This window comes from Leuciscus leuciscus (genome assembly GCF_965113295.1).
Source record: "Leuciscus leuciscus genome assembly, chromosome: 15".
In the NCBI taxonomy this organism is placed as follows: Eukaryota; Metazoa; Chordata; class Actinopteri; order Cypriniformes; family Leuciscidae; genus Leuciscus; species Leuciscus leuciscus.
This window is the reverse complement of record NC_138739.1, coordinates 5,974,087-5,986,110: the sequence shown is the minus strand read 5'-3', so window position 1 is coordinate 5,986,110 and position 12,024 is coordinate 5,974,087. Positions and strand designations below refer to the sequence as shown.

The 12,024-nt window shown below is 47.7% G+C and overlaps 2 protein-coding genes across 2 annotated transcripts in view; one reads left to right on the top strand and one right to left on the bottom strand.

Annotated features, from left to right (window-relative positions):
- LOC309476105 (putative nuclease HARBI1) overlaps nt 1–12,024 on the top strand; it is a 123,055-nt gene that overhangs the window by 45,391 nt on the left and 65,640 nt on the right. The gene's annotated exons all lie outside the window — the stretch shown is intronic.
- LOC309474876 (uncharacterized protein) lies at nt 9,924–11,951 on the bottom strand (the record flags this gene model as incomplete). The annotated part of the gene is made up of 3 exons (XM_082137495.1): nt 9,924–11,515; nt 11,600–11,698; nt 11,766–11,951. 3 exons carry the CDS (start codon nt 11,949–11,951, stop codon nt 10,019–10,021), a joined length of 1,782 nt encoding a protein of 593 aa, XP_081993621.1. The 3' UTR covers nt 9,924–10,018.

Genomic DNA, 12,024 nt, shown 5'->3' with positions numbered 1-12,024 from the left:
TGACCATAAGTCAATGGTTTATGGTTATGTGTTTATGACTGCAATCTGCTTGGTGTGACAAGGAAAGTGAATGTTTTTTCAGGGGGTGTTTTTATTTTTGCAGGATCATGTCCACAGAATGATGAAATTATGAACATGAAGAGATCTGTCATGGATTTGGTTTTCGGATGGTGATGCATCGTCCATAATGTCTGTGGAGAGAATGAAACGGGTGTAAGAAATAGCAATGCTGATAAATAAAGCATAGAAAATAACAGATATATGAAATTAGATGTTTATTAAGTATAAGTATTTTAAAGTAAGTTTTAAACATGTGTTGAACGTATATATAATAATGAGGTGATCCTTATGCATCCACAGCACTTTGAATCTTTCTGAGAGAATGAAACGGGTTTAAGAAATAGCAATGATGACAAATAAAAACATGTAAAATAACAGATATATGAGATAAGAATACAATTAAGCATTTTAAAGTTAGTTTTAATCTTTTAAACACCACGGTGAAATTAACTTTTTCCTCTGAGTTTAAGAAATAATTCCATTAGGCTATTGTTAAATAATATAAAAACATATAAATATATATGAGATAAGAATACAATTATTAATTATTTAAAAGATAGGTTTAAGCTTTTTAAAAGGACTCGAAGTGAACTTCACAGCTCAAACTGACAAGCGAGGCAACGTTGATAAAGGTTCTTCTGTTAAATTCAGATTATCAGAATGTATTTAAACCAATGAGACTTTATATCGACCTATGCTATTAAAAGTTTCAACTAAATAAATTGTATACGTCATATCGAAGTGTATGTAGGTGTGAAACAGCGATGCAACTGTCAACACGCGGGGATTTTAAATATTAATAAAAAGATTTTACAGGGGAAATTAAATAAAACATTTTATTCAAGGTTTTGTTGATAAAGGTTCTGCTGTTGTAACACTATGGTGTTACGTAAAATTGTAACACTATGGTGAATGATAGGAGGAAGCAGGATCCACGTGCAGCACACTTTATTTAAACAAACTCAAAACTTGACAAAGACAGACTCAGACTAGGGAACAGAACAAACAACATCAAGAACTCACAAAGACTGAAACTAGACACAGGGCTTAAATACACAGTGAAACAAGAAACAAATTAGAAACACCTGGGGAGACTAATAAACAAGAAAAACTACAAAGAACTACAAAACATGGCACAGGACAGGAAATTACAAAAGTCCACACAAGACAAGGGGAACACAAGACAGGAATCGTAACAGAGCCATGATTTCGAATCGATTGAAAATGATTATGGTCTTATCAAAGCTACTGTGTACCTCCGCGTAAATTACTACACCCGCTTCTCCCTTACAGATGCGGCGGAAAACTCATGTTCCCGTTATGCCGTACCTGTGCGCACGACCAAAACCAGTTAACGATCTGTAGCCATACGGACTTTTAAAAGCCATCGAGAAGGGCTATGTGGTGGCCAGGATAGACGAAGTGTGGCATTTTCCACAACAGTCAGATACGTTGTTTTGCGACTACATGAAGACGTTTTTATGTAAAGCAGCAAGCGTCGGGGTATCCGTCGAATGTCGTCACGGACCCCGAAAAGATCGAACACAACCCTGCTCAGAGGGCCAATAACAAGTTACTGCTGAATAGTCTGTGGGGTGGTTCTCCATGAGGGAGGATCTACCAATGACCATTATGGTGAATGAACCTGAAGAATTCACCAGAATTGTCTCAGATATAGCTCTTGTCCAGTCCAGTATTTATCTCCAGAAAAAAAGGAGCACGGGATAAATTGTCATGTCCGTAAGACTTTGTAAGCATCTAACACTGTTAAAACTGCTACATAAAGCCACGCCTAAACACTGTCGTCTTATTTTACAATCGCCGTCCGACAAATTCATTTTAACGCTGTGTGAAGTGGCGCTTAACATCCTCTATGGTACGATTCCTGTCAGTCATCATCAGTACCGAAAACTGAAAAAGAGAAAAGCCGAAATTAAATTTGTCGCCAATAAAAAATTTTACATATTGGCCAAGAAACGTATCTTCAACCAGAGAGGGGGATTTCTTCTGCCGCTCCCGAGTGTACCGTACCCTTTATTTCAAGCTTAATAGCCACTAGACAGGGGTGATGATGGAGTATGCTGAGAAAATGTATTTAGTCCCACAGCATCAACTGGAAAAGTTGAAATCTGGAAATGGTCGTGAGAATATTCAATGATCTGGATACGTCCATAAGAAATATTTTACTCAGGAATGATTTGGATCAACACGAAAAACTCAAGCGTTACACAAATCTCCTGACCAGGTTTTTAACAATTGTTAAACAAGGCGATCGGGAGAACATTATGTTAACGCTGGCATTACCCTATCCTGACCATGGTTATAAAGACGAAACTGTAGCCACTAATGTCGAGGATGCTGGAGCCGTGGAAGATCTTGTTGGCGAAGTTCTGAAAAAGTTCCATCGAGAAGCGTGACAGTAGATACATATTAGACAACATGTCTAAAGCTAAAGGAATAAGCTCTTGGACCGAGTTGGGGGAGTTTGTGTTCAGAGGTAAAGCTTTCTTGACAAATAGGGATGCTGACACAATTATTTTTTTTTAAGCCTCGTCATCACACAGCACCAGACAGAATTAGTCTTTAGCTCGAATCATACGTATTTTGATGTCAATGCCGTTCAGAAATTTCTTGAAAGAAAATATCACTGTGAATAGGTGCCAACAGCTCCACCACCTTACTCCCACTTGTGTAGAGCGATCGCTTCGTCAGCCCCGCGTTACAGCCGACAGGGTCCTTCATGTCCATGTGACCGGCTGTGTCTTTATAAAACAGACCGGCTGAGAAAATTGATTCCAACGTATCTTTACTGTAGTTGATCAGACTCTCTATGATGCATCGGTAAGGATACGTGCTTGAACTCTGGGATATAAGTCGATCGCCGAGGCTCACATCAACTTGTAAAAATATAGTGGCTCCTATAGGGTCTACGATATCAGCGCTGTTAGGTCTAGTGATTTTAAGTTGTAGATATAATAATGTTATTTAGATCCACATAATCTTCGCCATTCCCAGCTATGAAAAAATCCAAAGGTGCAGAGTCCGATATAGCCGATAAAGGGGGGACTTCTAAATAGCCGTTTTTCTCAATAACCATGGCTGTGTCTGAAATCGTCCCCTATACCCTTAAAGGGCACCTATTATGCAAAATTCACTTTTACATGGCGTTTGAACATAAATGTGTGTTGGCAGTGTACCCTATAATGATTTTTATTTATTTTTTTCTAAATCCCCATAAATCATAAGCACTGTCTCAGAACAAGCAGTTCTCAGATTCGGGGCAATGTGACGTACTTTTGCACAAGCCCCTCCCATTGAGCGTAGACCCGCCTTGAGTGACACAGTCCGCCAGTGTTTCGACGCCGGAGCAGCTGTAGACAAGAATGTCTCATAAGCCAGTGGTTCCCAACCTTTTTTTGTCTGAGACCCTCTGAGACCCTAGTAACCGACTGAACGTACTATCTATACGGTTCACTCGTAATGCGTCACTAGACCCAGTCCAATCGCTCTGCTTATAATTGCGGAACGGCAGTAGTTCAAAGGCCTTGGCCCAGGACGCTTGAATAAAGGCCCAGAGGGCACCAAAGCTAGGTAGGGCGAGGTAATCCCCCAACATTAAGAGACTCAAACCGTATGCCGGAACCACAAGAAAGGAATCTGGTGGGTTAAGCTAATGTAGAGGTCAAAGCCCAGCTAAACAGATAGGACCCTTGCTTGTAGAGCAGGGACGTCCATGCTATAAAATCTGGCGAAGGTGGACAGCAAGGACCAGTCGGCCTCCACACAGATGTCACCAATAGACGCTGGACCATGCCCAGGATGAGCCTCTGGTGGAGTATGCTTTTATTCTGATGGGGCACTATAGGCCCATCAAAGCATAAGCTAGTGTAATTGCATCCACTGTCCAGTGGGTAAGTCTTTGCTTCGTGACCAGATGTCCTTTGGTGCGGCCTCGGAAGCACACGAAGAGATGCTCCGACTGCCTGAACTGGCCCGAACGGGGCAGAGTAAATGCTTGCCCTCAGAGGGGGAAAGAGCAGAGAGAGTAATGACCTGTGCTCTGAATGGAGTAGAGAGCACCTTAGGTACTTAGCCATGTCTTGGTTTGAGGATGACTTTGCCATCGTTAGGCCCAAACTCAAGGCAAGAAGCATTCACAGAGAGTGCTTGCAAGTCGCCCACTCACTTGAACAATGATAGGGCTGGGAGGAGGGTGTTTTTTAGAGAAAGGCTTAACAGTTTGGCTGAGTGGAAGGGGTGCGACTCTTGCCGAGAAGCTGTTGAAGGAAAGACAGTACCAGTGAAATGTCACAGGATGTCTGGTCTGCCAGGCGGCGCACCAGCCGGAGAAAACAGACCACGAAAGGGCGTAGAGGCATCTATTGGACGGGGCTCTAGTCACAGAAATAGTGTTTAGGACCCTCGTGGAGAGGACCACAAGCTCCCTTCGAGAGGCCAGAGGTGAAGGGCCCACAGCTCTGGTTGGGGGTGCCAGATCATTCCTTTTGCTCCAGTCTGCCTGGTACGTGAGCCGCTCTCAGCAAACAGAGGTTGAGTCGTGCCCATAATAGGAGGCATCTGGATAGCTTGTACAGAGGCCTCGATCTGAGTCCACCTTGGTGGTTTATGTAGGACACCACTGCCATGTTGTCCGAGCGGACTAATTTGCTCTCTTATTGAGTATGTTTGTTTTTTATTTTGTTCGCTATAACAGCGGTCAGTTGCATGGGAGCGTGAACTTGAAAGGGCCCCAATGCTTGCAAAAACAAATAGCTTCCAACACCCCGAACTGAACGAGGTTTGGAAGGCAAACTCGAGGCTGTTTGGGGAGTGGTCTGGCCACGACAAGACTTCGTTTACTCCTCTTCTTTCCTGAAGGATCAAGAAGGCTTCTGAGGCGAAGGATCCAGCTTTATCTTAGACCGGGGACCTTGGCACTTAAGAAAGGGGTAGCGCTTGTCTGCGTCCTTGATCTCCGTTAGGTTGAGCCATAAGTGACGTTCCAACACCACAAAGCTGACCATAGCTCTGCCAAGAGCCTGGGCTGTAGTTTTAGTGGCTCACAGGGCCAAGTCAGTCTAGCTATGCAGGCGGATTTACTCTGCGCCCATTCCAGCTCTATCTTCACTCGAATCTCTAGACGGCAGGGGGTGGGGTTATCCAACGAGCCCGACCAGTCCTCCATGTCTGAAGCCGCCAATGACATGCTGTCATCAGGGAGATCAGATCCCCTGAACGAGACCAGGCCGCTCGTACCAGAAGAGGGGCGCTTGACTGCGCGGTAGTAGAGCACCTGAGAATCCTCTTGGGGAGAGTGAGGCACACGGGAACTGTGCCGACGTGAGCTCACTCGTGCCCGATCTCTCAGGCCTCTGGCTCTGCTGTTTCTTCCTCCGAGGTTCCTGGGAGGAAGAGAACAGGAGAGGGTGAGGGGCGGGACCATTGTCTAGAAATTGAGCAGTCCACGAGCGGAGAGAGGTGAGACCAATACAGTGATGAACAGCTCGTCTCAGTGAGCGCAGCTTCTGTGTGGGATTTCCCCAGACAGGTGACGCACTCACTGTGCTCATCAAATGGGTGAAGGGGTGCCCTGCACGTGCCACACTTGTGGTGCAGCATTTGCAACAACGCCACATGAAATTTGCTCTTTTAGAAACGCCGGATGGCCACAGGGGAGATAGCTGAATCAGCTTGAGTGCAGAGTGCTGTCAATCCGCTTGCTTGCAGAGTGCTGATCAGTCAGCTTGATAGCAGGATAGGAATCTTCCTATGGCAGAATGTATGACGCAGAATGAGTGAACCGTATCGATAGGGAACATGTGTTTCAACTTGAGTTTCAAAAGACTTATTTTACTCAGATTTGCTAAAATACCAAAGTGTGGTAAAGTGTGCAAAAAAAGAGAGATCTCGTTATAAACTCAAGTATTTCTAGATAAAATTTTCCAAATACCAAATCTCTCTGGTAACCAAAAGCAAATTTCTCTAAATTAACCATTATATAGGTTATTGTGTTTTCTCATTCATATTTACTGATGAATTGTGTTGTAACAATGCAAGCAAACATTATAAATGTTATTCACTGGTTTCGGGATCAAAATGGATGCTGCAATGGTTTTCGTCTTAGTTTTATATTTAAAGAAATGTGGTTAGATCTGTTGGGTGGATAAACAGCTTCTGCTGAATGTTTGTGGAACTTTTTTTCTCTAAGTACGATAAACTCCTGCTTGTGCACTTTAAGAGTGCACGCTTTCACTGCGTGATGTAGCCTCATATCTTGATGTTTGGGGGAATTCACACTGCATTATAAGAGGATAAAATCTGGATGACTTTTCATATCTTTTTACACTTATGTTGTAAGACCATGTTAAGCAATACCACACGAGAAAGAGTGCTGTTTTTCCTGAACATCAGCATGATTGTAAATGTGATACTGATTTTATGTAACAGTTCAACAAACAAAAAGTTAACATTGAGTTACATCTTAGACACAATATTGTCTGTTTTTGCTTTGTTTTACAAAGAATATAGTTATATCATATAGGCTACAAATAAATCCACAGAAGAGCAGTCACGCGTCTCTGAGAAACTCACACAAAGCAGTGTTTTGTTTGAATCTGCATTTTATAACGAATTGGGTGAGTCAAGGATGATTCAAAGACCCATTATTAAATACAGTCACTTGCTTCATTCCTGAATCAGTCGGTTGTTTTGAACGAATCGGCTGAATTAATTAAGACAGTGACTTGCCGCCACATACTTGTAGTTTTAGTTTCATATTTAAAGTATCATTTAAGTTTTTTAAATATTTTTTATTGTTTTAATATTTTTCAAGTTGTATTCAAAACAATATCGACATTACAGTATGTTCAGTGTGTTTAGTTTTCATGGACTTCTGTGTTCCTTGTTCGTTTGCATCAGCTGTGTGTCATTAATCATCTTGTTTGATTCACTATTTAAGTTCTCCCTTTACAGTCTGTCAGTCTGCACTATGTCTGTCTGCCTGTCTTTTGGGATTTACATCTAAACTTAGTCTGGAAATATCTTCATTGTCTTCGCCTGCATGCACACACCCGTGACAGAAGACCGAATCAAGACATGGATTATACAGCTCGATTTGCTGCTGCTCTTGAGAGCACAGATTTTTTGTCTTTTTCTGAACGTTTTTTTTATCTCGCCATCACCAGCCCATGACGACGAGACCCTGGAGTCACTGTTCTGGATCAGGGTAAATTACCATCATCCTGTGGATCTCCCAGACACCACCGGTCTGAACTGGAAAGAAGCCATCATCCGGTGTCTGGAGAGCGTCCTTCCCCGATCCCCGACACAGCCAAACCCAGAGCCCGAATCACCACCATTGACCGCAGAGAAATCGTGCGAGTCCCCCGCAGACGGAGATCTACCCACCGCCTGAGGACAGAGCTGCCCCTCACCCTGGAAGTGGAGCTCCATCATACTGTAATGGCGCTTCTCCACTGAATGGCACGGCTCGGTTCAGCGCGGCATGGCTGGTGTTTTTCTGACCGGTGGGTGAGCCAGCAACATCAACAGACGAGGGAACATTAAGTACAAAGAATCAGGACTGGCTGATAGACTTCAATAAGGAAGTTTCAACTTCCACCCTATCCCACCCGGTACCTTCATCATCGCTGTTTCTACACAACACTATGAACTATGATTTAATCATTTCTTCAATCTACATGGACTGTGCTATTCTAAATGTTTTTCTGTCAAGTTTTGTGGCACCGCAAAGCTCAGCCAGTCCCTCAGCCCCACCGCTGCCGGATGTCTACAGCTCCGGGGAGTCCCTGTGACGTCGAGCTGCAGCTCATTCATCCGTGCGAGAGGATCCTGCGTCTTCGCCTCTGGACCATTTTCTCTTCGGTCCATCTTGGCTCCTCCCCCCCTTGGTCAGTCGTCACACCATTTCTGCCACGGACATGTGGGCACTCCGTCCCTCCACCCCTACGGCTGCAGCGGGTTCCTCCTTCCCCTTGGCGTCTCCTCTGTCTTCCATCACACTGGCTCCACCTCAGCCCTCGGGTTCTCTGGCTCCACCTTCGACGTTCGTCGCCGTGGCATCGCCTCCAGTGCCAGCGATGTTGCTTGATTACATCGGCTCTGTGCCTGAGGATCCATCGGCCACATCTCCGTCGGTTTTCCCCCAGTTTTCATCAGCCTCAACACTACCTGGACTCCTCCCTCCCTCGTCCCTCATCTCTGCCGTGGGCTGTTGGCACTGGCAAGCTCTGGGTCTGTGCTAGCGGAATATCTCCACCTTTACCGCCAGAGGATTGTCATCCACTCACCACCATCCCATCACCACATTCTGCACCACCTTGGACCCTTCAGTTCCATCTCCTCTCAGTCAGCCGTCCTCTGCCTAAACCTCCTCCAGCTTCCTCTGCTGGCATGCCTACCCTTTGCCATCTCTTTGCCATCTCCTGGCTCCTTGCCTGCAGCATCACCTCGGTCACATCCACAGCACCCTCCATCCCTAGCACACTTCTCCTGTTACAGCACGAGGTCACGCCTACCGGGAGAGGGCGTTCTGTCACAGTATGTTCAGTGTGTTTAGTTTTCGTGGACTTTTCATTTGTTTTCAGTCATCTTCTGTGTTCCTTGTTCAGATACCCGCCACTTGTTTGTTTAGATCTGTCTGCCTGCCTTTTGGGATTTACTATTAACCCTCTGAGGTCGAGAAACGCGCCGACGCGTTTTGCTGGATTTTTTTCACATAGCAGCAACATAAACTTAAATTACTCCGTCATTTATGGTTATACAGAAAAAAGAAATATAAAAAAATAATCTGTGATATTTCTACTTTTGTATGTGTCCACTTACAATCAAATCAAAACATTGTGCTTTTGTAAAATAAAGAAAATAAACAGGGTGTGCGTTCTGCCTCTCCGTTGCGGTGAACTTTTTTTTCTTGAGCACGTCTATAAACTGAAACAAAACTCAGCGAATACTTCTCACACATTTATGAGCCATATACCTTTATACACATTTAAGTGTGTACTTTTAAATGATCGGATTCAAACTGAAAACAAATATTCTCTGTTTAAGTAATTTGTATAAAACCAACAGGATGTCCAGTATCTCAAACGCTTGCTAATTACTTTTTAATTCGACACGCCCACTCACGCAAAAGTGATTCACATGCAAATCTCCACATGCAACGCGAACGCCCTCGTTACCTCAAACACAAAACACCAAAACACTTCACAAGTCTCTGCTTTTCGTTGAGTTTGGAAGACACGTCTGAGCTTACATTGGATTTATCCCAGAAGAAGAAGAACGCGATTTGAAGACAAGAAAGATGTTGTCACGGAACACTAAACGAGAGACGAGGATTCAAGTGCAGAGGAGATTTAATAAACAAACACAAACAAAGTACAAAAACTCAGAACTCAGATATCCAACAGACAGGAACATCAAGGACAGGTAACTCGGACAACGAACCAGCACAAGACTACAAACACAAGGAGGCTAAATAGGGGAACAAACAAAGGAGGGTAACGAGACAGACAGGTGGGACAAATTAACCAATAATCAGATAACAAGATGGGAGGGGCTAGACAATAGACACGAGCACATGGCCCAAAATAACAAAACACCCATGTGCAGCACAAGACAGGACAGGCATGTGACATTACCCCCTCCCTACGGAGTGGCTACCAGACGCTCCATAAGACCAGGGCGGGACGGGGGGGACAGACCAGGGCGGGAAAAGGGGAATGGACCGTTCAGAAGGCCAGGGAGGCACACAAAGTTCGGGAGTCCAGGGCGGAGCAGACAGTCCATCGGGCGGCCAGGGCGGAGCAGACAGTCCATCGGGCGGCCAGGGCGGAGCAGACAGTCCATCGGGCGGCCAGGGCGGAGACGACAGTCCATCGGGCGGCCAGGGCGGAGACTTTCCCTCGGGCGGCCAGGGCGGTGAAGACCCCTCGGGCGGTCAGGGCGGTGAAGACCCCTCGGGCGGCCACGGAACAGGCACTGGAACTGGCACCACCGACTCAGGCACAGGCACTGGAACTGGCACCACCGACTCAGGCACTGGAACTGGCACCACCGACTCAGGCACTGGCACTGGAACTGGCACCACCGACTCAGGCACTGGCACTGGAACTGGCACCACCGACTCAGGCACTGGCACTGGAACTGGCACCACCGACTCAGGCACTGGAACTGGAACTGGCACCACCGACTCAGGCACTGGAACTGGCACCACCGACTCAGGCACTGGAACTGGCACCACCGACTCAGGCACTGGAACTGGCACCACCGACTCAGGCACTGGAACTGGCACCACCGACTCAGGCACTGGAACTGGCACCACCGACTCAGGCACTGGAACTGGCACCACCGACTCAGGCACTGGAACTGGCACCACCGACTCAGGCACTGGAACTGGCACCACCGACTCAGGCACTGGAACTGGCACCACCGACTCAGGCACTGGAACTGGCACCACCGACTCAGGCACTGGAACTGGCACCACCGACTCAGGCACTGGAACTGGCACCACCGACTCAGGCACAGGCACTGGCACCACCGACTCAGGCACAGGCACTGGCACCACCGACTCAGGCACAGGCACTGGCACCACCGACTCAGGCACTGGAACTGGCACCACCGACTCAGGCTCAGGAACTGGAACTGGCACCACCGGCTCAGGCTCAGGAACTGGAACTGGCACCACCGGCTCAGGCTCAGGAACTGGAACAGACACCACCGGCTCAGGCTCAGGAACTGGAACAGACACCACCGGCTCAGGCTCAGGAACTGGAACAGACACCACCGGCTCAGGAACAGACACCACCGGCTCAGGAACAGACACCACCGGCTCAGGAACAGACACTGGCACCACCGGCTCAGGAACAGGAACTGGCACCACCGGCTCAGGAACAGGAACTGGCACCACCGGCTCAGGAACAGGAACTGGCACCACCGGCTCAGGAACAGGAACTGGCACCACCGGCTCAGGCTCAGGAACAGACACCACCGGCTCAGGCTCAGGAACAGACACCACCGGCTCAGGCTCAGGAACAGACACCACCGGCTCAGGCTCAGGAACAGACACAGGCTCGACGGCGGCCATCTTGTCAGGGGAAACAGGCTCGGCAGGCGTGACGTGAACAAGCTCGGCGGCCATCTTGTCCGAAGACACAGGATCAGCAGGCGTGACGTGAACAGGCTCGGCGGTGGCCATCTTATCCGAAGACACAGGCTCGGCAGGCGTGACGTGAACAGGCTCGGCGGTGGCCATCTTGTCCGAAGACACAGGCTCAAGAACAGTCTCTGGATCGGCAGACGTCCTGTGCTTCCTCCACGCCTGCAGTACCGCCACTGCATAAAAAAGGAAGACCACTCTCTTGGCCGTGGCAGGACTGATGGTGGGCGACTCCGAGACGATCTCAGGGATGACAGCGGGCTGCTCGAAGGGGACGGCCTCCGGGACGACAGCGGGCTGCTCGGAGGGGACGGCCTCCGGGACGACAGCGGGCTGCTCGGAGGGGACGACCTCCGGGACGACAGCGGGCTGCTCGGAGGGGACGGCCTCCGGGTCATTGGGGAGGCAGGAAGTCTTCCTCCTCCTCCGCCTCCGGAAACACCAGACTCGAGACCACCGGAACTGGGACCACCAGACTCGGGACCACCGGAACTGGGACCACCGGACTCGGGACCACCGGAATAGTCACAGAGGAGGTCTTCCTTCTCCTCCGTTTCCGGACCACCGGACCACCTCCTCCGATCTGATCACCGTCTGACATGGTGCTCTCCTCCTCCAAAGTCCTTTGAGCGCATCTGGAGAAATACTCAAATAGGGAAATGGAATTTCCCTTTTCCTCCTCTGGAGAAAAAATCTCGCTCCGCTGAATCCACATTATGGCTGGTTCGTTGTGTCACGGAACACTAAACGAGAGACGAGGATTCAAGTGCAGAGGAGATTTAATAAAC